At 46.9% G+C, this 27,051-nt stretch overlaps 1 protein-coding gene across 1 annotated transcript in view; it reads left to right on the top strand.

Moving 5' to 3' along the window:
• Window positions 1–27,051, top strand: part of GRIP2 (glutamate receptor interacting protein 2) — a 155,794-nt gene that overhangs the window by 74,982 nt on the left and 53,761 nt on the right. The window contains exons 2-7 of the mRNA XM_013960331.2: window positions 17,170–17,250; window positions 21,310–21,445; window positions 22,303–22,448; window positions 24,972–25,058; window positions 25,340–25,415; window positions 25,897–26,042. Of these exons, the coding sequence (XP_013815785.2) occupies window positions 17,170–17,250; window positions 21,310–21,445; window positions 22,303–22,448; window positions 24,972–25,058; window positions 25,340–25,415; window positions 25,897–26,042 (672 nt within the window). The remainder of the gene's footprint in view (window positions 1–17,169; window positions 17,251–21,309; window positions 21,446–22,302; window positions 22,449–24,971; window positions 25,059–25,339; window positions 25,416–25,896; window positions 26,043–27,051) is intronic.

The following is a 27,051-nucleotide window of genomic DNA, read 5'->3' as shown; positions in this document are numbered from 1 at the left end:
TCTTGGCATAAGATGAATGTACGTATTTTGCTAAAGTTTTTTCAATAACGTACTGCATTTCCCATATAACCTAGGTAGGACCCATGGGGCGAGTCTCTCTTGTGCCCCCAGAACCAGCTCTCCTGGGCAGGTCCCCGCTCGGGCTTTGCTTTGGATGAGTGCAGCTTCGGAGCAGGGTTTGGCGTGCACGTGGCAGCCGTGGTTTTAAGCCTGCTGTTGCTCGCGACGGGACGCTGGTGTGGACACATTCCTGCGGGACTGCTGTTTTCATAAACCTGCAGCGGTAACTTCTTTTCCACAACGGGGTGGATGTTTTCCCGTCGCACCCTTCGCGTGCCGCGTCGTTCGTGCACCAAGTCATCCGCAGCCGTTAAACGACCCGACTCGCCTGAATTGCTGAACACCTCGTCCCTCCTGGGCTCTGCCTCGTTCCTCCCAGCCGCGCGGAGCCCCGCAGCCTGCGGGAGCAGCGTGGGCAGCCCCTTCCTCCGCGGGAGCTGTTGCCCTGGCAGACCCATGGCAGGTGTGGAGGTGCAGCTCCATCAGTTGCTTTTCCCAGCCAAATAACCCCCCTAAGGCAGGGGCCTGCTCCTCTGTCTTTCAGCAACCACGTGTGTTACAAATGCTGAAGGTCTCAGTATTCCTGTCGCTCCTGTGCTGTAACTGGTCCCCGCTGTAGTGTCCCCACCCCTAGTGGAGTTGTCCCAGCAATAAATCTGCCCCTCCACCGTGCCGGCAGTGTAGGCCCCCTCCTGCCCTCCTCTTGGGGATGGCTGATCCTTACCAGGCCGTTTTAGAGGTGGATATTTCAGCCTGTAGCCTGTTCCTGCCCCTGTGATTTATCAAGGATAATTTCTTTTTATGAAATGCAATGCCATTTGGGTAGGATTAAACTCTTGGCATAAGATGAATGTACATATTTTGCTTAAGTTTTTTTTTTTTCAATAATTTAAGGCATTCCCTACATAACCTACCGTGTAAACAGACCGCGTTCCTTCCTGCCACGTAATGCTACGCTCTGTTACCCGTACTACCACAGTACCTCAAAACTGCGGCCCAGCAGCTCATCGTCCTCAGCTCCCCCAGTGCAAGGATGTGTTTGGAGAGGGGGATCTCTGGGGAGATTCCTGCAGGTCCGTCCTCTGCCGGCTCCTCCGGAGCACGCGATGGAGCCAAGCGCGGGGACTGAGCGTGGGCCTGCGCAGGGTAGGAGCGGACTAGCTGCGAGTCCGGGCACAGCACCGCAGGAGGTGCCTGACCTCCAGAGAGATCAGTGGGAAGATGCACCGGTACTTTTTGTAGATCTGGACCAACCTCCCAGGTGACTTCTCTCTCTTGTCAGCCTGTAGAGCCAGAACCAGGAGGAGGTTAGGAGGTGCCTGAGCTAAGCGCGCTCCCCTGCTTGCTGCCCGTTTTGCACCAAAGCCAGGTTTCGCCCCGCAGTCCGTTGCTTCCTCGCCTGCCCTTGCCGTGCAGCGCGCGACTCTCCGCTCACGCTGAAGTTTTCCTTCCCTCTTGCTGCTGTCGCCATCGGGGCGGTGGCCGAGTATTGCCCAGCTCTGGGCAGGCCCCAGGGAGGCGATGACGGTCGAGTAGCTGCAGTGATGTTGTAAGGCTGGGGAAGAGCGAGAAAGAGCGGTTTGTTTATTATTATTATTAATAATATACAAAAAAAAAAAAGGAATCCCCCCCCCTTTGCTTCAGTTTATCCGCTGCCTTCGCGTTCAGGTGAGCTCAGCAGATGGATCCCGTCAATTAGGCAGAGCGGTGATAAGCGTTCACCTTGCAGAAACTGGAAAACAAAACCTTTTGGAGTCTGCGGCTCCGGCTAACAAGCGAAGCGCCGCTGGCTTTCTCTCCCTTTTAAAAGTCCCTTTATCATTCAGCAGCCGACTAGAGCAGTACCATGAGCTATAATAGGCAATTAGCTCCTAACAGATTTATGTGACACTATATTTTATAAGCAAACAATCATATGCGTTTAATCATTAAACGGATCTGCTGTATCTAATGTTCACAAGGCCGATCTTTCTCTCTCCTCCCTGTGCACGTGCTCGGCTCTCTTGCTCTCAGTTTACACCAGCACAGACCCACAGACATTCACGCTTGCGTAAAACTGATGCGAATGGGCTACTTGGCAGCTGCCTCTGGTGCTGGGTGAGCAGTGGCAAGAGGTAAGTACTTGGCAATAGCTGCTCCCAGGGATGTCCAGACTCCATCTAGAGGTTGGCAAGGTGGGACAGGAGGAGCCTGATGCCAAGGATTTTCCTTTTCCTCGTGCTGCAGACATGGTGCGGTTGAGGGGTCATACGGGTACCGCACAGCCTCATGTGCCTCAGCAGAGTGCACGTGTCGAGTGATAGACAGTGATTTATGCAGCATTCCCTAGACTTTGCTGGAGTTGGAAAGTAGTCAGACAGTTTTAGTATTCGTGGTTAATTTTAGAAATACCTGCATGCATTATTCTTCCACACATCTATTACACACTTGACAGAACCTGCTGGTTTTAATTTTTATTAACATAAGTGCCTTGTTGAATCAAAATTAAGTGCATATTTGGGAACCATAATGTGAAGCATTGCACTTAATGGTGTGTGTTCTCGACAGGTGAGAGGCTATCATGAGTCTTCTCTTTCCTCAATACACTGCAGTCTTTTGTTACACCTGAATTTTCCCCGATTTCATTGCCACTTCCTACCCTATGTAAGCTGTAAAACTCCCAGCTGCATTTTTTCAGATATATGTTCCTCTCTAACCATGCTAGGCCTTGGATTGCAGTGGGTGGGGAGAAGGTAGGGGTCCAAGTTCTGCAAGGAGCAAGATTTCAGCCTGAAAAGCCCAGGGCTGTCCCTGTGTGCTCAGAAAGGTGCTCAAAAGAGTGAGCATCTCCTGAGCCTTTCTGCGGATAGCAGAGCTCAGCTTGCAGCAGTGTGGTCTGATTTTCACCAGGATTTTCCATGCCTCTTGGGAATTATTGTGCTGGCTGTAGCTGAGAGTGGGTTCTCCACCTGCTTTGCATCGCCCATGCAATGTAAAGCACCGGCACAAGTGTTTGCATGAAGGGAGCTACATAAAACAGCTGGAGTGCATTAATAACTCCGCTGAAGCACGGCCTTATCCATCTTTCATACCAAACGGGACGTTTGCGTTCGTCGCGGTGGTACTGTGCTGATCTTTGAGCATCAGCCTGTTTGGAGGATGGGGAGTCAGCAGAGCTGGCCCACTCCGGCTGGCGTGGGGGGGACGGCCGTCCAAGCTGGGGCTCATAGAGAAAGCAAGAGGAGCGATAACAGGAGCAGGGCTTGTGGGAGACAAGATTTAATGGGCAATCCAGGGACTAGCTGATTTTTAACAGCTAATTTGATGGGGGTCAGACAAAACCACTTCCGGCATCAAAGAACTTTGAGCTTTGAAACTTTCTTATTTCATCTTGTTGTCCTTATAAATCTGAGATTCCCCGGCTTTTTGATTTCTCTCCTTCTCCCTCCTCCTCTCATTTTAAGCAAGCCTCTTGCTTAAACTTTCCTTAGTCATTTAACTCTAAGCTTATTCCATCTCTCACACAGCTCCTGTGAATCCTCCTGACACAGTCTAGGATGAAAGCAGCCCAGACGCATACACGGGCCATTGCATAATGGATGGTTTGTGTGTCAGAGTCTAAAATCTACATATGTTTAGATCAGTCGTGAAGTGGGAACATCTGTATATATTCATATATAATGGCTTTTACCACATGAATGAATAATCCAACTCCCACGATTTGCTATTTACTTTTTTGAAACATTGCTACTTAGCTAAACACTGTGGGGAGAAGCACATTTATGGGAATTAAGTCTTAGTAAGATTTAGTGAAGCTTCGTGGATAAGCTGGAAACAAGTCTAAATGGGTGCCGGAAATCTTTCTTTATTTTTAAGTTAATGCTGTCTGGAACTTCTTCCCTGTTTCTTGACTCCCACTGGTTTTTAAGCACTTTGCATCAGAATGCAATGCAAATCCAGGATAAAGCACCTGACTTGCAACCTACTGCACTGAATGTCATCCCATGTGATGCCATCCCTCAATAGCACTAGCTGTCTTTGCAGTCCTCCTAAAAGAGTTCCCAAACCTCGGGAGCCTCAACACGAGCTGGGGGTCCAGCTGGGGGGTTGCCCCGTTGCAGTGTCACTGGCAGACCTACGTGCGAGAAATTCTAGTGGCCTGGCCCATGGCGGGCTGGAAAAAGTTGTTGAAGTTATAGGTCACCCCCTTTTAAAAGAAGGCTGGTGACTTGCTACCTCTTGTCGCCACTGGGTCAATCTATTTTATTCTCTTCCCACAGCCAGGAACCCCTCCTGGCACTGGTGCGAGTCCTGCCCTCGCGGGACAGAGACCCCCAAGCAGGTCGCTGTGGCCACAGCCGAGCGCGCGCCCACCTTCAGGCTTCTTTTAACCACGATGGTCCTGCAGTGATTTTCCATTGCCCCTTTTGAAGCCGTAGTCTAGCCGAGATGATGAGATCAGTGCAGTGACAAATGGTGTCACGGACAGCTTTGATATCCGCTTCTCATAGTTCATTTGACTCTTGTTTTTCATGCTAGTGTTGATGGCATCATTTAGGTTTTATATATATCTGTTTTCTCACTTCACCCCTTGGTCCCTGGCTCATGCCTTTATTAAATGTTATTGCACTGAAGCCCATCTCTTCCGTTGCCTCATTTGCTTGGGGTTTTCTGTTTTCTTGCGTTTTGTGTGGGCTTGCTTGTTGCTGTTGGCGCTGTGATTGATCCTGCATCAATCTCAGCCTCCTCTTGACCCAGCACAGCAAATCTCCCAGATTTTCTTCTTCATTTATTTTTCTGATCCCGCTCCCAGAGCTGGCACAGCCTTGTAATTAGGAGCAGAGAGATGGTGCTAACCAAGGAGGGGTGACCTCCCTCGCAGCTGCCCGGCTAGGCTCCCGGTGCCGGCACCTTGTTAAGCCTTGCGGGAGCAGGGGCTGCCGATGTCAAGCTGAGGCTGCTCTAATAGATCAGCAGAGAAACAGTGTGATTCACTGTGAGAAGGTTTTTCCCCATCCCATCATTATCGAAGGACTTACCTTTCCTAGCAGGTTTCCTTGAGATTGGTTTACCACTCTTAGTTGAGCCCCACACGGCATGCCGTAAGTTTAGCACAGACACTTAAATTTTATGTGTGCTCTTGGGAGCACTTATTTTACATGGATAGCATGGACTCTCTTGGAAGTACTATAGGAGTAAAACATCAACAAAAAGATGTGTTGCAACTTTAATGGTCCCCTCGTCAGAAAAAGATTATCAAGCTGAACGCTGGCATGGCGTCTTGCTGCTGCTGCTTTACCTTCCCTCTCTCCTGAATCCGGTGGATTTTTCTCTCTGCCCAGGTTACTGCCTGCTCTAGGAGAAGATTGCCCTGTTGAAGCGGGTAAAGCCACCAGGTACCACAGTGTCGCGGAGGTGGATTCCTGTCATGGGGCGGAAGGGGGGACACATGCACCTTCCCACATGGAGGCTCAGTTGCTGCAGCTTCCCTGTCCAACTTCTGGCTCTCCGACCTCTTATTAAAGAGCTACGTGCTCTCCTCCCACGTAGGTGCTTGTGCGCTCGGAGCGAGCTGCCTTCTCCCCTTCTCTTCGGCGTGTGAACTAGATTGTGCTTCTGAAGTTCCCTCCATGGGAGACTTCCCGGCACACTTCTGCCGCGGAAATCGGGACGAGGCTTTTCTCACGAACCAGAGGCAGGTTTCTCCCCATCAGGCAGTTAACAACCTCTTGATCTGACGGCGCTGTGATTGAGACCTTGGAGGACGGGAGACAACAGATACCGTTTTTAGTGCGAAGATCATAGGGACCAAAAGGGAGCTTGTAAAAGACAAAATAGGTCAAAGAATTTGTTATTGCTGCAGTAAATTGATCTCCATTTCAAAAGGTGGGAGTGCTGGCGTCTCCCACCTGTTCTGCCGTTTCCAAGCTGTTGATTTATGCCGTGGATTCATGCCCAGGCTGTGACACGAGTGTGCTCAGTGCTCAGCATTGCGAATGGGGGCTGAATTTCGGTCTCCCCTTCTCCTCCCTGGAGCTTTGTGACTCTAAGCCTGGTGTTAGGTGAGACAGATCTGGATTAATCAGGGTTCGGAGTTTGTCGGTTTTCTTTTTTCATAAAGAAGAGGCTTTCGCTGCTCAGACAAAAACATTTTGTATTGTGAACATCGACACATTTTTTGGCTTTAACTACTGAAGTATCAAAAAATAAAACCTTTCCCTTTTTGTCATACCTTTTGAAAAACTGTCCCAGTTAGGAGGGTACTTAGTGCAAACCCTGTGCAGTGAAAGCAGTCATAGTGTTTTTCATTAAAACAAAATTTGTTTTCACGTTTTTGACTAAGGTTTTCAAACAAGCAGGTAAGAGTGGCCACTAGGTTTAGATGACACCAGTTTTTCTCCGGTGAAAAGCTGCAACAGAGCTGTCTTTTTATTTGATTTTGCTCCACAGATACTTAGTATAGCATTTGTTGCTTATGAAAAAGGGAAAGCCGCAGGGTTTGAATTTAGGAGGCTGCATTTCTTATCTATCTTCATGTTGAAGAAGAAGTTTGGAAGCTTGCTTGGAGTTAATAGGGAGAATTGTATTCCCTTGCTGGCTAGGATTTCCTGCTGCCTATTGCACACATGAATAGATTCAGTTGTATCTAGAGAGGCATTCTTCCTCGCAAATGGCTTTAGACTTTATTGTCATTTCTCACCATATTACAATTGCTCACTTGGATAACTTTCACAAAAGATCAGTCTGAAAAAGTATCCTATTTCTCTTTAGTTTTTACTTTTGAAAGGTGGTTTCTTCAGATAACACAATCGGTATATCAGCAATATTTCATCTTCCTAGCTTATTGCTGGATTCTCCCCCATACAACCTACGCTGCTTAATAAGAGAAATTGCCAGATTGACTGGAAAATGTGACTTTAATAACATCATTTCAAGCACTAGAACCGGTGAGAAATAATAATCTCAATGAATTGTTTTCTGCACTATTCTTGTCCCTCATGCACAAAATTACTGTGTATAATGTGTGTGTGTGTGTGTGCACGCAAACGGGACCTGCAAGGGGGTGAGAACCTGCATAGTTTCCCCTGCTCTTGGGTTGCTCATAAATATAAACCGATGAAGCTATCTGAAAATGCCGTCTGAAAGTGGTGGGAAGGACTGTGGGAAGGGAGTCTTCCCTTTTCTCTTTTATTTTTCTTTTTTAACACTGGAATTTCAGATCTTGCCGAGGAGTGCTTGAAAAGAAGTGAACCGGGAAGGGCTCCCTGGTGCAAAAGGGACCTTTTGGTCTTTGGACTTTTAAGAAGGTGCTTTGGAAGGGATGGATAAAAGGGAAGATGTCTGCTTTTCATTCGGGAAATGTTATCTGTACTAAAGGTCCAGCCTATTCCCTCCTTCAAGGAGCTCCTAATAAACCTGACTTAACACACAAAGCACATCCTCACTAGAACGAGGAAAGAGTTGTCCCTGATATTTTTAAATTAGAGAAAGAAAAGAAACCCCAGGCTTCTTTAGAAGAACAGCATAAGCTCCTCTGTGATCAAAAGAGCAAATGAAGCCTTATTTCCTATAGCTTTTGCATTCAATATCCCTTATTCCTATCCCTACCACAGAAAAGAAAGCGGGTGCTTCTGGCTGATGTGGAGCTCTTTGCACAGCAGACTAATTTGGGCCTCTCCTGTTCAGAACACAATTTTAATGAAAGCGATGGGACTGTAATTTTTTGGGCCACTACCCCTCCTCCAAAGTTGATTGATGTTGGCCGATGGGGTCCAGAGACGCAAGAGGACAGTAGATGGATGGACGTACAGGCAGCATGTGAAGTTAATTTTCCTAGAAAACCAAGCTAAAACATGAAGCTTGATTTAATAATAAATTCTAGCTACTTTTAAAAGTATTTTTTTCTCTGTCTTTTGGTACAGCTTGAGTGGAGACGAGCAACCGCTTCCGGGTCCTGTATTGCACATCCCATCAGATACACTGCTTAGATAAATAAAGTTACTCTGTGGCTGGCTTCCACAGCAATAACAGATGACAGACGGTGCATTGTAGCAGCGTCAGGTGTATAAAAGACACAACTGTAATGGCAGGTTAACTGCAGATTCTTAAATTATGTTTTTTTCACTTCTTCCCCTTTTGTGTTTTTTGTTTTTAATAGAATGCAGTATATTTAATGAAAGTATGAGGAATACCAAGTCTTGGCATTTCAAGTCTGGTCCAACATTCATTCCTATCAGATGGGACTTGGATCAGTCCTTGGGAGGTGTTTAATATCCTGTTAAAGTTGATATGAAGCCTTTCCAAAGCCTGGCTTTTCTGCAGAGCCAGCTTAAATGGGTTTTGCACAAAAATATAGATCTTATGCGGGTTCACTAAATGCTGATGCTCTCTCCCTTCTTCATTACGGGAAACAGAAACCTTCTTCCTCAAGCGTTTTATATATAGGCTGAGGGCTGGCAGAGGGGAAGAGCTGTACTCTGGTATCCTTTGGAAGCCAACCTGCTTGATAACAGTGGCGTGTTCTGGCCTATATCTGGGTCTCATAAAGGCTACTGCTATGCAAATAGTTATCTACATCATTTCTGGTTGAAAATGGTTGCTTGAAACAAATTGTTCCTTTAAAAGTAATTTTGGTTTCTTATTAAAAAAGAAAAAAATAGAGGAACAAAGCATGGAGTTTTCTGTTGAACAATAGGCTATTGTATCTTTTATAGATCTGTTTCCTGTGAATAAAGCAGCAGGTGGTTATGAAATTATACATGCCTTAGAAGGGTTGGTAGATAACTGAATAAAGGCTTTAGAAGAAAAAGGGAAGGAGCGGGGGTTCGGGGGAGATGAAATGTGCGCTGTGTGTATGGGGAATTAAGAAGTACAACGTCCTCCCGGAATAACCTCAAAGTTTGGACAATTTCTCTCTGGCTTGGATGCCAAAATACTGCACAAATAGATGGATGAGATGCTGTGAAAATCTCTGTTTCGTGCCTGAAGAAACTGTGGTTGGTGGGGCATGTTCCCGTCCCTGGGGAAGGGAGCACAGCGTCGTCACAGCGTGGCTGCCACAGGTACTGTTAGTGCTTTGATAATGCTCTTGGGACCTTTCTCCTACCAGATGTAGCTAGGACTTTGTCCTTAGAAAAAACAGGCTTTCGGAGGGGAGCTGAAGGCAGCCGGGGCTGGAGGTGTGGCAGAGGAGCTGTAGTGACCCACGTGGAGAAGAAGAGTAAGGGCACCAAGGCTGGGCGCGGTGGAAGGGTACGAGTGGAAAGGGGTATGGCTTGCCCATGTGGCAGACAGCCCCTGCGGGTGCTTCTTGGAGTGGGGAGGACGATGTTGTTCTGTGCTTTGTTGCAAGGACATGCAAATGGGCCCTGCTTCAGGTTTTATCACCGTATTGAAGACTCGCTTTGACCTGCTTTCCATGTTTTCTGGAAACTAATGGATCACTTCAGAGGAGCAGGAATAGGGTTGTCTTAACATCTCTGTAGGTTGTTGGTGTTCTTAGTTCTGATGTCTGCTGAAAAACACTGCTGGGGAGAAAGTTCAGTTTTCTTCTTAGAGGCAAAGACCTTGTTCCAGCAAGTGCAGTTATCTAGAAATATTAGAAATTTTATTAAATGTAAGAAAAAACTTTTTTTACTGTGAGGGTGGTTGAACATTGGAACGGGTTGCTCAAAAAGGTTGTGGAGTCTCCATCCTTGGAGATACACGAAACCTGACTGGACACAGTGCTGGGCAGTCTGCTCTAGGTGACCCTGCTTGAGCACGGGGGTTGGACCAGATCATCTCCAGAGGTCCCTGACAACCCCAGCTGTTCTGTGATTATACAGTCCAGCCTTCCTCTTTGGCTGTGCTCTTAGAAAATTTGCAGTAAGAAAAATCAAAGAGAAAGCGTTCCCTCAAGCCCTCATCTGTCTTCTTTGTAACTTGTGAATATCTGCTGTATGGGGTTTTATTGCCAGTGAAAGGAAAAATATTAGGTTTTTCTTAGCAACAGGAGGCCTCCATCGTGTGTACCGCAAATTTGTTGGTACATGTATTTACGAAGTTGATGGGAGAAGGGGGGCTGCTCCCGAAATACCTCGGTCCGTTTCTGACTGAACGCGCCGATAAGGGGAAAACTTTTTTCAAAGTGTTCCTGGTGCAGCAGAGAGTGAGAAGAATTTCCAAGCCCCATTTAGGTCTGAGCAGCTCCCATGGGAGGATCTCACTGCTTGGTGCCCGTGGGGGCTTTGGAAGCGCCTCCACAGGACTGGTGGAGTTGGAGATGAGGTCAGGGACATGCACTGGTTTGTTGACCCAGTCTACTTCCAAATGCCCCAACCAACCTCCCAGAGAATAAAACGGAAGAAAACACTGTGGTTTTTTTGTTTTTCCCTTTTTTTTTTTTTTTTTGATGCAGTGAGCAAAATAGTCAGTGTCATGAAAATGAAATTGTGCTGCAGAATCCCAAAGCAGAATGATTTTTTTTTTCTTTTTAAGCACTCCACAGGAGCATGGGCTGTCTTGCCTAAGAATTCAGCATATTTGTTGCTGTATGCTGGGGCTGGTTTTCCACAGGACAGACTCATGAACCTTAGCTCAACTTTTGCAGTAGTCTAAGAAAAATAGTCTGGAGATCACAGGCAGATTTTTTCGTCTGTTTGTTTGGGTTTTGTTTATTTTTTAACTTTACTGTTATCTAATAAGCCAAAGCAGTGGATTTCTGGAGATAGGAAAAGAACTGAACATCTGCATTGGGCTTAACAAACTCATGTACAAATTTTCCAAGGGGCTCAGGAGCTTTGGATTTAATCGATCAGAAGAAGTCTCAAGCCAGCCCGCGAGGAAGGCTTGAGGAGGATGGGAGCCTTTGGCTGTGGAAACAGAGGCTCCCGTGTGCAGTGACCTGGAGCGGAGGCATGGGAGGAACTCTTGGAGGTTGCCATCAAGTAGATCGACAACTCGTGCAAGATATATGTCTTTTTTCCCTTTCTAGCAATATGACAACTTGCAAATCCTACTAAACCTGTTAGAGGCAGGTCTTTTGAAAGATAGTTAGGTGCCTAAAGAATCACATGCATGACTGTAGTGCATTTTTCAAGTGCGTGTCTGTGTCTTTAGACACTCAGATTTCTTTAAAATCCTGGGCCTTGGAGACTAACTCCCAGGAGGCTGCAATTTGAATTATCACTAGCTACCTGACCCACTCTCGTGCACCCTGACTGCTCTTTATCTGACTACAGATAAATGCTTTCTCTGACTTCAAGAAATAATTCTCTTTGAAATGGATCAAATCACGCTTAGTTTTAGTCGTCTGAGTTCCTGCTACCAGCCTCGTGCTTTTATTCTAGCAAAAAACACCAGCTTGCGTTAGCGTGAACAGCTTTTGGTTCTTAATGCTGTTTTAGTATTCATTTCTCTAAACAAGGAAGGCAATTACCCTATGGCAAAATAACTGTCTCCAACTGTCTTTTTTCCATTAAACAAATGGGAGGTTTTACCTCTTGGTCTTCCCACAGTATTAATGCTCTTTCTCTGCGGGAACCATCTGAAACCGATCCGAGAATTTGAACGACTTGCAGACAGCAAGCCTAATTGTCCCAGAATCTTATTTAGTCAATGCCAATTTTCATTAAGAAGTGATTTCTGTTAATGACATAGACTTATAACTCTTCTAAATGAAAAAAAAACCCTTCCCTTTCCCCCCCCACAGGCAGGGATAATGAACTCCTAAATCAGTGCTCTTTCCGAGGAAGCTTTTTCTTCTTTTGACAGAGGTTGGCTTGAGACCTCAGCGATGTCAGAAGATCCTGATGCCTGCACACACGTCCCATTGGGAATTTAACTGAGTGAAATCCTGGCATTACTGAAATCAGCTCTACTGCTGGTTGCTACAGAACTAGAATTTGACCCAGGACTTCCCCATTTGCTCCCAACGGGAAAAGCCAGGGGCTGATGGGGCATCTCGGACAGTCTGCAAGGTTGACTGGCTTGGGCAACAAATGGGTTAAACCATTCTGTAAGCTTGGGGATCCCTAATTTAGGGAAGCTGTGGTCTTCCTATCAGATAGGATGTGATTTAAATGTGTGTAGTTGGCCCCTGTGAATCAACCAGGTAGCAACAGTTTGGGATATTATGGGGGGACAGTTGCCACATGTCTTTAGGAAGAGCTTTTTTTTGACTTTGGGGGAGGGGCAACAGTTTCTGGATAAAAATGGTATTCGTTCAAAAAGAGAATGGTTTCATTTGGATTTTTTCTCTTATTAAAAACTATTTTCTTTAACCTTCTCCCTTCTTCCTAGCCTTCCCCCAGACTAGGTGTTAATACAAAGCATCTGATTTTGTTGTCCTCTTAAAATAAGCTTTTCACTTCCTTGATGCCTTCTTTAATTCTTTCCAGCGCAACAATCATAGTTCCATTTGGACTAGGGGCATATTATTGAAAGAAGTTTTGGAAGTGGTGTTATTTAGGATGTGATTGAAATCTAGGCTGGCTGGAGCAGTGCAAAATGTACCTCCTGCAACAACTCTGCTAGCAAAGTGATCGGATTCGAGGCCTCAGGTACCCTGAATGTCTGCCAGATTATGTATGAGGATGCTTAGGGATGATTAGAGCCATTTTCCTTTTTTTTTTTGGTTTGTCATCTTCCATTTCTGCTCCTCCTCATTCTCCTGCTTTGCTGTCTGAAGAAGGGAGAAACGCTCTCCATGGAGAGGCTGCGAGCAATTCTGTCCCTGGCACAACGTCGCACCAGGGAGTTGTGCTGGTTTGAGTGTCCTAATGCTGTCTGCTCCCAAATCACTCTCCTCTGAAATGTCTCCTTCCCCTAATCTTACTTCCAAGCCTAAATGTGACATGTCCATGATGTTTTTTTCTTTTTCTCAGCAGGCAAAGGTGGGGAGGTAGGTTCAACCTTACTATTAGACCTAAGAGAATCCACATCAGAGACAGTTGTGGGAAATTAGGAGAGCGAGTCCTGCTGCATATGGAGCATCTTGTTTTTTCTATGAATACCCCAATTCTTAATCTTAAAAGAAACCCCCCCCCCACAGATTGGGTCAGCTTCTGTCAAAAAGCAGGCTGTGGTAGAAAATCCCCCCCAAAACAAAAAGCACTGAAAAAGGGGATGATACATTTTTATTGCCGCGTGGCCATGCTGGAGCGAAGGCGATGGATGGTGTTTGCAAAGCAAGCGGCAGAGCTGTGGCTCTGCAACTCGGTGCCGATTAATAGCAGAGCCACGAGTCTCTGGGCTTTGCGGCGAGCCGGCAGCACGGGGAGCGGGGCCCTGCCGCCGGCGCCCCTCCGCCAGCGCCCGGGGCGCTCCGGGGCTCGCGCTGGGGAGCCTCCTTTCCTAGGGAATAAATGCTAAGCCAGAGCATGGAAAAACCTCACCTTCCTTTCTTTCCACCTCTGGTACTTCAGCTGAAGCAAGGAGATGTTGTTCCTGCTCCTTTTCCTTCATCCGTCAGGTTTGTTTTTGAGGGGATGAGGTGGGATTATGTCCTCATTTTTATTACTGCCTGAGATATGTAATGCTACCGTAAAAACACTGTTGCTGCAGAAGAAGAAAGCCTAGGGCTCCCTATGTAGAGCAGAGACTTGGGAGCACCTCGCTCCCTGTGTTGGTAAGACACCAAAATAGCAAAAAAGTTATCAAAGAATTTACAGGAACTTTTCTGTATTGTCACAGATTTCCATGGGGTTAATGTATGGGAAGTGTTGCACCCTCAGCTTTATTGAGTGTTATATACTCAGGGAGCTTTTTTTAAAGATCTAGAGCCCACATTAACACAACTGCCTGAAAATCACCCCTTTCTGACATTTTCCTTGTGAAGATTTTTGGCCCGCTTGGTGTGAGAGGAAAAAGCTTGAAAAATATACCTTTAATGGCTCCAGCACTGAGTGCCTGCAAAAAGAACCTGCCCAGGCTTAAAAAATAAAAGTTATTTTCCCAATTTTAGGGAGCAGAGAGGTTCATGAGTTTTCAGTGCTTGGTCGGCGCTACTATTTGGGCTGACTGAGCAATCAGGCTAGTTACCAGCAATTCCTCTGCCTAGCTGCTGTGCTAGGCAGGAGAAGTCACTAACAGAGAGCACAAAGAGCTAAAATTCCTTTTATTATGATGATGATTTTTTTTTTTTTTTTTTTTTTTTTTTTTTTTTAAGAAAAAGGACCCCTCCCCCCCCAAAGAAAAAACCCAACAAGAGAAGGTGACTGCAGTAATACCAGCCTGAGCGGCAGAGCAGGAAATCGGCTGCGGATGAGCAAAGAGCCGCCGGTGGGGCTGCTCCTGCGAGCCAGTTCGCGCTTCGGCAGGCGGCGCGAGGCAGCTTCCTTTCCTGTTCAAACGCTTGAGCCAGCTAACGAGCGAAAAAAGCCAAACATTTTTAGCATAATCAGCTGTGTTTGGAAGGGAGAAGCCCGAGAGGACGGGGAGCGGTGGCGCTAATTATTTGCCGGCTGAGACGGCCGGCGGCAACGCGGCGCGGGACTTTGCTTCAGGCTCGCCGCGGGCGGCAGCTCTCGCCCGGGCGGCTGTTCCCGGCCGCTCGCCTGTTGGCGGAAGCTGTTGTCAATGCGAGGGCGTCCTGCTTACTCGCTAAAACGGCAGCCGAGCTGCGTTTGCCAATAGCTATCGAAGTTCTCCGGATAGGGAGAATAACTTGGCGAAATGAGGTTTCGTATCGGTATCCCCCGGGGCTGCGAGGGGAGGCCCAGCCCAGGAGGGCTCTGGTAGCTGTCTCGCGCGGGGCGGCGTGTTTACGCGAAGCAGATGGTTGCATGTCTTGCTTTGCCAACAGATTAGCGAGCTGGCTTCGAATCATCTCCTGTGGTTTCCCGGGAACGCCGGGTTGCTGTTTGCGGCGGAGCAGTTTTGCCTCCAGTGCGTTACCTCGTGGCGGAGCAGGCGAAAGCACCCTCGTGGGGAAAGCGGCCGCCTTGCCTCGCGACGCCGCTGGGTACGAACGGCCGAGGGCCGTCCCGAGCTAGCGGGCAGCTGCGCCGGGAAACGTCGCCTTCCTTAGGCTCCCCTTGGCCGTCCCTGTACTGCAGCTCTGCCAGACATGGGGTGGCGGGACGGAAGAGGACACGGCATTAGGAATAACCTGCCAGAGAGAGAAATTAAGATGGACGTGGCCAGGGCTAGCAGAGAGCAAAAGCTCTGAATATTTATCGCTATCGAACGTTTGCTGAAGAAGAGATAGCAAGTGACTTTGCTTTGGTTTTAAAAAATTGGATGCTGGAGCAAAACTGTCCCAAGCGAAGTAAAGTTCTGTCCAGAGTCATTAAGCCCAGATTAACCTTATCCCTGGTCTCCACATCACGCAAAGGACCGTTGTCATTAAAAATGCAAATTTAATTTTCAAGCTTTCTGCTCGTGAGCAGAGGCCGGGCAGTACTAGCACCTATCTGAAATCAATGGCTCGACTTGGTGCTTGCTGTGACTCTGCAGCCGAGTGCAGCTGGTTTCGTGGCAGCGGCGAGGGATGCTGCTGGATCCCCCCGGGAGGAGAGCGTTGCTTCCCCTTCCTTTCGCAGAGATCCCGGCTGCTTAGCTACCTGTGTCAATGTGCTTTGGCAGCAATGATTGGGCTTAGCTTGATGGTGGTCTGGTTGCAAGTGCCAGTTCTTGTTTTATCGGAAATCTTCAGTTTCATGGGGATGGAAAAGCCCTCAAACTGACAGGGGAGAAGAGGCCAGGGTCTGGGTCTCTTCCTTATCCCTTTATGGGCTGCAAATCCTGGGCTGAAAAACTCAAGGGTGTTTATTTTTCAGCTGAAATTTTTTACGCTTAAAAGCACAGACTTGGGTCAACTAAAACATTTTCACTGACTTCCATCAGCTTGTGAAAATCACTTCAGCTGGGGAAACAAGGATTAGAACTAAATCAAAAAAATGCATTGTGCCTTTTTGAAAATTGCATTAGGTGGAAACTTATTTTCACTTGACTTTAAAAAAATGCTCAAGCCCTCGGGTGAAATGTCACTCCTGGTGGTTAAATGCAACACGTGATCCAATTAATACCATCATTATCTTGTTACTGGGGGAAGAGGGCTGCCAGCAAATTGAAAATTGATTTTGATTGCTCTGGGTACAAACTCACTGTCCTGAATGAGGCTGAACAAAGCAGTTGTTTCCTTTGCACACAACAAGACCAAAACTTCTCTGTAACTTATATTTAAGTTACTAAAGGGCTGGGGACAGGGATAATTGCATGAGTTTTCCAGTAACAAGTATTTAAACTAACACATACAACTTCTACACCTTCACAGCTCCTGAAGAGCTGGGAAGGGCAATCCAGGAATGCAGTTATTGAGAACGGGCGTTATTCGATACTACATGTTTACTGGAAATTATTGATCAGTGATGCTCAGCTTTTTATGAAATGCCACAGAGAACAGGCATTTTAGATGTGCGGCAATGAAATCTGTAGCAGCATGCTCACTTCTCTGCAAATGAACTCTCTGCAATGTAGGAATCTTCCAGCAGGAGAATGCAAAGATATTTAAATAGTTTACATTTAAATTTCAAATTATGTTGGACAGTGCTGATACTGATATCATTTCTTCTTTTTTTCTGTCTTTTTTTTTTTTAAGTCCCTAAAGAGAAGGTGCTCTCTGTACTGTACAGAGGCTGAAACAGCAGCAGGAAAATGCGACTTTGAAATAATAGGATCTGTAAGAATAGGCAATTTAATTCAAGTGTAGTGATTTAGTGCCCTGTTAGTGTCCTGATGTATTACTCCATTTCCAAAGACCGTAAGTTTCTTCACAAGCATAATGACAGGCTTAAAACTTGTGAGACTAATGCCACAGCTTTCTCTGTCCTCAGCTGTTCCCCATAATTACAGGAGTAAGGGAATTTTGTTCTCTCCTGACAGATTAGCTCCAAGAGAAATAAATCAGATAATGCTATTGCGCCACCAGTTTCTTGGGTTTTTTTTCTCTTCCTCTCAAAAAAGCAGACGAGTCCACAAAGGGCAGTGCAAAGGGCTGGAAATGTTTTTTCTCACCTACAGTCCGTGACAGGGTTGTGATCCCAGCTACGGTGACATCATGGACACCCTTTTTGAAATGCTCTGGTTTTGTTGCTGTTTCATTGCTTTTGGTGCTAACGTTGGCTTCTGTGTCTGCTCTGCTCCCAGATGATGGCCCTTACTCAAAGGGGAGCAAGGACTCCGGCGGGATGGACGTGGCCCTGGTCTCCAGAAGGCAAAGCATCCCAGGTAAAGGAGAAGGTTGTGTCTCACTCCCACGCCACCACACCTGGGAATCCCTTGGGCTTTACCCAGCTACCCCCTTTTCAGTGTATTGGTGAGCAGGGCTTTTGCTGGAGGACAGCAATCGGTGGTAATAACCAGCATCAGTGTGAGCGGTGGTTACGGGTGCAACCACAGTCTGGTTTGGAGCAGTTAAAATGAACCAGGGAAGACCTGTTTCCTGCCCTGAGATTATACCTGCAGAGGAGGAAAATCACAGCAAAGAGAGAGGGAAGAAGCACTTCCACATCCAGAATCGTGGCGCGGGGAGGGAGGGAGGCAGTGGGACTAGCTTCGCGTATCCCTGCACGTGGCACTAAGTGTGCTTTGATATTTAGTCAGTGGCAGCACACTGCTGTGCGATATAATCCTTCCCATGCAGAAATGCTCTTGGAGGCCCGAAGAGGTAATAGAGAAATGTTGGTGCTAGGTCTTGTCTGTCAGTGGCCTGTCAGCAGATTTGGATGGGCTGCTCTGGACCATTCATCTGCTTCCTAGTAAAGACTGGTGCTTGGGTTCTACTCCTGACCATTAATGACCCAGTCACCCGTTTGGTTTTGTGTGCTGGAGAGGCCAGGGAGGGAGTGGAGCCCTTTTGCCGTCGCTTCATCGTTGCAGCGGTGCAGGTGAGATGTGGCTCTTCCTCCAGGGCTGCTGCAAGGTCTCCAGGAAGGATGAAGGGATTATCCTGTGTGACGGGCTGCTGCAACGTGTTGCTGCCGTCCCGAGGCCCTTGTGGAGAGGGGATAACTCCTCGCTTGCAAGAGTGAGTCTGTCCACCAGCCCTGGCTCAAAGCATCCCATAGGGAAAGCAAAATTCAGGTGTGCTCCCCCTGCCCCAGGGTGCTTTGAACAGCAAAGAGCAGCTTGGCACCCGTGACTGAGCAGATCCTGGGGGGCAGTGGAGAAAATGAGGCTGGCAAGAGTCAGGAGGGCTTGGGGTGGCTCTAGGTCATGGAGCAGGAGTTAGATTTAGGTTCCCAAAGAGAGGAATTGAGGGGTGGGGGGAGGTGGTCTGTGCTTCTCTGTTGGCAGGGGTGCTCCCTACTCATGAATCCCGTCCCAAAACCTCCCCCCAATTCCTTGGCGGGAGCATCATGAGCAGAGAGGTGCAAAGACAAGGCTGCTCAAGCTGGAAGAACCAGCCCCTGTCTGTGCTGGGCAAAACAGGCTGTCCCCTTGGCCATCATCGGTGCAAGATGGCAGCCCCAAGCTGGCCTTGGTGTGGCCATGGGCTGGATGCTTCCCCGTGAGAACAGTCTTGGGCTTCTGCTATTTGCACTTAAAGACAATGTCTTGAAGAACCAGACCCTGCTTAACCAGCACTCTTACCTGTTTGCCTGTGTCTGTGATACCAGCAGCAGATTTGTAGCGGCACTGGTCAACATCCCCTGTTGTTTACCTTGATGGATTGATCTTGGGGACTTGCCTTTTTTTTGGAGTGGTGATTTCTCCTTGAACCCATAAGATGGATAATTGCACTCTGGGACTTCTCATTTTAAACACTTATCAAGGATCAAAATTAAACCCCATTGAAGAGCTAATAATCTCCCCTTGTGGCACCATCTGTGTTGATCAGTCACGTCTGTAGTTGAGAGGAAATTTGCAGTATAGCGCTGGATGGCTTTCCATCCAGCACGGCGGGGAGCCCCCACAAAGTTTCTGGCAGCCCCTGAGATCCTGGGTTGGAGAACTGAAAACTAAGTTGCTGTAGCTGGCAAGGGATCAAAACTGTTGGAGTTTAAAGAGCAGGAGCATTACGGACCTGATATTTTATAGTGAGCTGCCATTGCCGTGTTAAACGGGGGCACAGCAGTGCCTGAATGCCTTCCAAACCAGCATTAGATTGCAGAGAGGTTCCCCACTCGCATTCATCAAGTGCAGAGATTATTCCTGGGGTCATGCTTTACAAAACAGGTAGTGCATGGTGGGACTTTAAGTGAGGTGCAATTTCTGGTGGCACGATGGCATTGCACAGGGAGCAAAGTGCTAACTGGGCCTCGTGGATGGATGAGGCACCACGGTGCCAAAGGACACCGTGTTTTCTCCTGGTGAAGGGGACTGAGGGGAGAGCCCTACACCGGCATAGAGCTGCTGTGTCAATATATTATTTAAGGGAGCCTGCTTCTTTGCTCTGGAAATTCACAGTGTGTCAAAGGTTTCAAATGTTCCCTCTTCAAGTAGAGTAACTTGTTAATGCCTGGTAGGGTTTGCTGTGCAAATGATCTCCTTCTTGGCCTTTTGTAGTGTGGGTTTAGTCCACAGCCTTGGGAGTATTGTTTGCCATGCGCTGCCAATGCCCATTGCCACCGTCTCATGCGTGGTCTCAGTGAAAGGTGCCCCGTATGAGGGAGGCTGTTTTGCTCCTGTAAGACTGCAAGGGGACTTCAGTGCTCAGGGACAGTACGTGTGAATGAATCATGTTGTAGGCAAATTCTGCAAAAGCTTCTTCGAGGAGGCTCTGGCGGGGCATGAAAGTCATCTGATTTGTCCCAGGGCTAGTCCTCCAAGCAAAGAGTGTGAATGCCGTCATGTGGATTAACGCGGAGCTGCGTTTGCCAAGTCAGCAGCGCTCTTGGTCTTTCCTTGGGCCAGTGCTGGCCCTCCTGCGTATTTATGCCTTTCCTCCATGTCAAATCCAGAAGTTGAAATAATTTAGGGATACTGCTTTTGTAAAGCCCAGAGATGAGCTGTGGTGGGACCAAAACTGGCATCAGATCTGGTTTGATTCATTGGTGGTGAATAAACACGAATGTCGTCTTGAACTAAAGGAGAGTAAATACCCGCCTGCAGCAAATGGAGGAGGGTTATTGGTGCAGCAAGCATGGGACCTGTGTCCCATAAAACAGACCCTACCATATGCATTATGGCCTGCAGTGCATATGTAACCTGTTATGTTTTAGAAGTGACTAATGTCTTCAATTCCCGCAGTAGATGAAGTGGGCAATACAGAATAAGTTTGTCTTAGACCAGGTGCAGGTGGGTGGGGAAACTGCAGTGAATGAACGAAGCTCATGCTTCCCCCTCCTCTGACATGGCAGTGGTCCTGCCAACGCAGGATCCCACCCTCCCCACCTTGCGTTCCTTACATCCCAACTGCTTTGAAGGCTCAGTATATTTTTTTAATCACGATATTTTAAGATCCACCCTGTTCTGTCTGCCCAGGCAGCTTCTCCAGGTCCGCAGCGTCCTCCTACCTGATAACTGTGACTGCCTGTAATCCAGCCTTCCTAACACCCATCCCGGTCCATATAAAACATAGTTATTGAGGTAATCTCCCTGGACCACTGCCCTGCTCATGTCACCCTGATTTTGAATCCCTCCACTGACTCCATCTCTAGCACCTTGGAAACACCAAGCTTTTATCCTCTCACGAGTCCTCACTCCTCTGCCTTGCCCTGGTTGGTTTTGCCTGCCAGACCTGCATGAAATGCTTTCCCCCTGCTTCTGTGGGTCCATCAGGATCCGCTTCACTTTCACAACCCAGTAAAACTGTTGTTTGTTGCCTGTTGTCTAAATGTGCCGGCGTCTTGGAGTGGGGGCTTGCTTAAATGGACATGTTTTGGGCCCTGGGCCCTGGCACAGGGCAGGCGATGGTACAGTATTAGTTGTTTGTGCTGCAGCTTGGGTGTCTCCCAGATGTCAGCCATCAGAAGAGCTGCCGCTTAGCTGTCGTAACGCTAATGTCACTGGCAATTGAAGAAAAAACAGCTTGTTGGGCTGAGTTCCCCTGAGAACTCAGACTGACTCAAAAATGAAAAAAATGAACATCCAGAGAAGAGAATTTCCTCCTTCCTTTCACTTTCCTCAACTTTTAAAAATTCTTTCTTTCCTCTAAGCTTCCCTTTCATAAGAAGTCCTCCACGTTTGTCTCATCAGTTTAAAGAAACTGAAGATTTTTCTTCCTGCTGATTGTATAAATCATCCCAGATCTGCTCTCCCACCATCTGTAGGGGTAGAGTGTCCTTGGGATTGAAAGGAATGTACCTGCTGCTGAGATGTTTACCTTTATGCCTGATATTTCAGAGGAGTTCAGAGGGGTCACCATCGTAGAGCTGATTAAGAAGGAAGGAAGCACCCTCGGATTAACTATTTCGGGTGGCACAGACAAAGATGGAAAGCCCAGAGTCTCCAACCTGAGGCCAGGAGGACTGGCAGCAAGGTGAGAACTGGAAATGGGACCCAGAGAGCACTGGAAAGGAACAGTTGCATGTTCCAGTTACTGAATGAATATGATTATACTTAAAATAGTTGGAGCCAGACTTTTTTTTTCAAGTGCCTCAAAATGCAAAGTTGTTGCTTCAGTAAGTAGACCCTCTTCGACTTCGAGCTATTTCCCATGGCCTGTGCAATCACATCCTGAAACTTTGTTTTAGGATATTTGGGATTCTATGAAACTAGACAGCTTTGTCAGGAGAGCACATGGTATACAAGAATACATCTTGATCAAGCTAAGTGGCCTAATATTGTTAATAATTAATTATTATTAATTGCTAATAATTAATTGCTATTGTTATTAACTGCTAATAATTATTTCTGAATACTGAGTGTATAAGTAACATTACCAGATCAGTAAAGGAATAGGAGAAGAAAGGCTTCAGGAAGCAGAGAAAGGAAAGGAGTAATTGAACAACTTTGCAGAAAACAGGCAAAAGGAAAGATGTTTTCTTTTTTCCTGTTGGGTCTTTTTTTTTCAGACAGCTCTTGGTGTGTTTCTCATCGACCGATTGCTCTACACGAATGAGAACTGAGCAACAAAACAAGAGGTTGTGAACATGTACACTGTGATTGTTACTTTATGTACAGATCTGAAAAATTGCCACCAGGAAAGATAGATGGTTTTGATTTTTTTGTATTTCTTTCTGAAATAGTGGGCGCATGTAATTAGACAGCTAAGGTCAGCACATCTTTGGTGGCTTGTTCAGAAAACCTTGCAGTCACAAAAGGTTCTCCATGCATGTCCAGGCTGAACGCAGCAGAGACTTTCTGCTACCACTGCTTTTCCTTTTTTCTTTACAGAAGTGACCAGCTGAACGTTGGGGATTACATCAAGTCGGTGAATGGCATTAACCTAACCAAGCTGCGGCACGACGAGATCATAAGCCTGCTGAAAAACGTGGGCGAGAGGGTAGTACTAGAAGTAGAGTATGAACTTCCGCCAGCCGGTGGGTGCCTCTAAGATAATGCTATTCGCTTTTCTTGGCTGCTTTTTGTCCTGGGATACAGATGGGTCCGTTCGTGCTCTAGCCGTCGTGGCCAAGGCTCTTTCCCAGGGCGTTTTTACGTTCTGTCTTCATCTGCTCGCAGAGCCGCAGTGGATGCTGCAGAGCTGTGTGCCTTTGGAGCAGAGCAGAGCGCTGTGTTTTCCAGCACAGTGGGTGCCTGTTCATGCACACTGGCGGGAGATGGCTGATTAGATTTGTCTTGCCTCGCAGTGGCTTGGTAGCACAGGCTAATCTGCCTCCTGATGCTACTTCAGCCTTGTTTTCTTTTCTTTTCTTTTTTTTCTTTTTTTTTTTCCCTTTTGGAGCATGGCTACAGGAGGTTTTATTCAGTCTTCAGCATACAGTGCCAGATCCTCTTCTCTGAACTGCATCAAGTGCCGTTATTCCTCAAGATGCTTTAAAATGATGTTTTCAGAAGGAAAGTTGAAGCAATCTGCTTTCTAGCTAAGTGGCCCCTGGCAGAGGCTGCCTAGCCCAGATTTGATAAACTGGGGCTGTGTCCTAACGTGGGAGACTGTGCATTTGCATGGATTTCTTTGTTCTGATTAAAGCAAATACATTCCGTGGAACAGTTTCTCATCACGGTCTTTCCATTGTAGAAATGATCTGCACTGTTACTACTTCTTCAGCATCTTGGAAATTCAGAGAATGATTGAGCAGAAGAAATAAAATAAAAAAGAGGAAAAACAAAGCTAATGAAATCTTAACCTTTTATCCCAGATAAGACCTTATCCTGCGCTTCCTGGGCTTTGCTGCTGCTGCTGCCTTTCCATTAAAAGTACTGAAATACAATAAATGGCCATATAAAACCCTAAGAAGAAAAAAGTATGAATTAGTTGTACCTTTGTTCATCATCCTTTTCTCTTCTACTGCCGTAAATGTTAGATAGCTTTTACACACAACCCTGGTAAAACACCCCCCCCGCCCCAGTTCAAGTTTTCCATGTTCTCATGCTCACTAAAGATGACAACTCTTAACTTTTCTCCTTAGCTGTGAGCCTTACTATTAGAAATCGGATAAGCTGTGCTTACGAGCTAAGGAACAGAGCCAATACCGCCTGACTCAATCAATAGCAGCGAAGCAAAATGTCTCCACTTCTGAATGAGCAGTAAGAGCGCTACCGAAACAGTGACTTTGCTCAAATGAGATTATTGATGCTCTTTATGACTAATCCAAAAGAAGATGCACTGCAAAAAGTGTATAGAGAGAATTGTCAATTACTGCCTTGCTCCAGTGAAATGTTGGTTCCTCGTGTGCTGTTGTCTGTGGTGAGGGTTTGCTGCTGCTATGTGCACCCCTCTTTCCCTCCCTGGGCAAAAAGCAGAAATATAGCACAATTCAATAGCTTGTACTTGTGGGTTTGAATTTTTCTCCTCACTTTGTAATTTCCTGCTTGGGAAGGGACCTTGCAAGTCCAAGTCTGGCTTTCAGGCCACAGTGCCCTATCGTCTCTAGCATCGATAAGCCAAGCCCCGTGTTAACCCTAGCTTAGGTTTCCCTGCTTCCCGCAGCTCTTGTGAAAGGCTGTTGCAGAACGTCATGCTTGGCTGCTTTAGGACAGAAATTGGATGGTTTCCTAACCCGTCTGTGAATGCTTTATACCCTTTTCTTGGTGGGTGGTATCACCCATTAGCTTAGAGCCTCCCTGTCCCACAGGTGTTTTGCTCTGAAGCATTTCTAGGCCATGTCCACATTAGCTGGCAGGGCCCAGCAGCAGGAGCAGAGTGGCTGCTCCAAGGACACTGGTTCAGGGCTTGCTGAAATACCACGGGTGGGTCTGGACGGAGGAGACTGGGAAATTGTCCTATATTCACAGTAGTACTTCGATAAATCATTAAATAGCAGGGGATGGCAAGAGACAGAAGTGATTTTCTTCCTTTTTTCTCTTTACTTTTGTACATTAAAAAGTACTGTGTATTTAACATAAAATTACTGCATTGCCCCCAGGATCAGTTTAAAGGATTCACTTAATCTTTTCTAAAGTCAAAATGTGGGAGGGAAGGGAAAAAACCTTCAACCTTTTGCACTGAGGATTTGGGATTTTCATTTTCTTTAAGGTCAACTGGTGACTTGATTCTTTACATGGCTACTGGTGTTTTTTTTGTTTCTTTTTTTTTTTTAAATAAGTTTCCATTTGTGGCAGAAGCTGCTGGCCTTTGAGTAATGCTGAACCCTTTAAAGCCGGTTGATAAACAAGAGGGTTTTACTTGAATGTCAGAGTATCAACCGAGACAAATTTGAGGGGAGATGCACAAAGCTCAGCGGGTGAAATCATGCTAGAAGATGATGGTTTGCTCTAACGAAGGTTCAGACACCTGGCTTGGGGCCTTTGTGCCTCCCAGTGGGGTGGAGAGCCCTGTTATGGGCTGCGCTTTCATTTCAATGCTGTTCAGCTGAGTTTTGGTCTGGTTTCACAGGGTGAGGCAGGATGGGGGTAACTGCATCTCTCTCTCTTCCCCTTAGTGCCGGAGAGCAGCGCTGGCATTATTCCCAAGACCATCGAAGTGTCCCTGTACAAGGAAGGCAACAGCTTTGGCTTTGTGCTGCGAGGTTAGTGGCTTCTCTGGTGAGAAACGTATTGGCAGGGGCGATTCGGGGAGCGGGAAGAGAAAAGGAAGCGGGCAAATGTCATAAACCTCCGATGAAGAGCAGGAGCGCGCCGGGTGAGCGTGCTGCGCAGCCTTCAAGGACCGCTGGCTGCCTCGTCCAAGGCAGTCTTTTTGCTTTCGAGCTGTGTCAGCCATTATGCGATAAATGTCTCTAGTTTCTCAGCACCCTCCTTCCAACTTCCAAATCTATGGTTACTTACGGTGTTCCCGCTTTCGTTGCAGGGGGAGCCCATGAAGACTGGCACAAGTCCCGACCGCTGGTTCTCACCTACGTGAGGCCGGGTGGCCCAGCGGACAGGTAATGCCCACGTTTCGCCTCCCAGAGCGGTGGACTTTAATGAAACAGGCCAGCAGCCCCCATCAGGCTTTTGGACGTGTGCTCTTGTCCTTGCTGCTGTCTTCCCTACATATGCCCCCAAGGCTTTGAGTGCAGGCGGTGTGTGGAACGACACAGCTGTGAAGTTTCGAGCCCTTGGTGTGTGGGGAGGACATGTGCCATGCTTATATGCTGGCCCATGCATGGATGTTACTGGAGCACCCAGAAACACTTCTTCCAAAGACAGCTGCTTAATTAACTCGGTGAACATGAAGAGCTTGTGCTATATAAAAAACAGGAGGTGGTCTATTTGCATGCTACCAATTTAATGTGATGGGCCTGACACTCTAAATACCCCAAATTATTGTCCCAAAGAGTGTTTAGTTCCTGCTGGATCGAGGTAATTGGCTTATATATATACACTTTTTTTTTTTAAGTGAGTTTTGCCTGTGGCTTCCTACAGGGAAGGGTCCTTGAAAATCGGGGACAGACTGCTGAGCGTTGATGGGATTCCTCTGCACAGCGTGACTCACACCGATGCCCTCAACATCCTGCGTCAGTGCAGCCAGGAGGCCCTTTTCCAGATTGAGTATGATGTGACCATCATGGGTAAGGCCACGGTGGTTGGGGTGGCATTTTCACTGACTGCCTGGAAAGTATGCGTGAGTAGAGGCAGCAGCTGGGATACTTGGTTTCAATGGAAGAATTGCTGAGCAATGGGCTGCCAGCATGGATGGAGAGTTTAAAGCTGGCTTAGTTAAAGGCATTTGAAATGTCTGCATTTGATGATGTCTCTCGAGGTGAATGATGACTGATTTTAGGAAGGCTGGAAGGGAGTTTCTAGTGTAGGCAAAGAGAGGACAAAGGAGAAGTCAGAGTTAAAGGCACCTGGAATGTAGGCACACTGCCAACACTACAAATACTGCTATTAAATCTGTACAAGGAAGGGACTTGCAAGCAGGCATTGGCTTGATGTGGCCGTAGTTTGGGTTCTGAATTTTGACCCTGCTTAATTCTAGAGCTATTCCGTTTGTTAGAAATTTTAGTTCAAACTGCTTCCAAAATAAATGAGGGGTGTTCAACTGATTGACCCCAAAGAAGACAGAACTTACTGGAGGGCAGAGGATGGGTATTTCAAAGAAATGTTCTGCACAGTAGATGGTAAATTAGAGGGTTTGAAGGGGTTGATTGGTTTGGGGGTTGGATTTTTGGTTTTGGGGTTTTTTTTTGGTTTGATTTTTCAGTTTCAAGCTCTGGGGAAAGGTTTATTATTAGCTACTGTAAAGTCATTTTGAGCTGGCTTTGTGACACACAGCTGTTACTGCAGGGAGCATAGTTAATGAGTTTAAGGTTACCACAGAGTCCGAAGCTGTGTTGGCTCTGGAAGCTCACTGGGCTGTGCGTTAGATTTGGATGTTGTATATATGTTTCCAGAGGGGTTTCTGCCCCCACTGGAGCCACAAGCTGGATTATTTTGGAGTCTGTTCTGCAAATCTCATAAACCAGTCTGGCATGTCTGCGCCTAGGATCTGGTAAGGATAGAAATCAATGAGATCAGGTTGTTTTCTGGTTTGCCAGTAAGGAAGGAAATCAAAAGGATCTGCAGTTGAGAGAGTCT

Source organism: Apteryx mantelli, chromosome 12 (genome assembly GCF_036417845.1).
Source record: "Apteryx mantelli isolate bAptMan1 chromosome 12, bAptMan1.hap1, whole genome shotgun sequence".
Classification (NCBI taxonomy): domain Eukaryota; kingdom Metazoa; phylum Chordata; class Aves; order Apterygiformes; family Apterygidae; genus Apteryx; species Apteryx mantelli.
The sequence above is the reverse complement of the archived record's forward strand: the minus strand, read 5'-3'. Positions and strand labels throughout refer to the sequence as shown.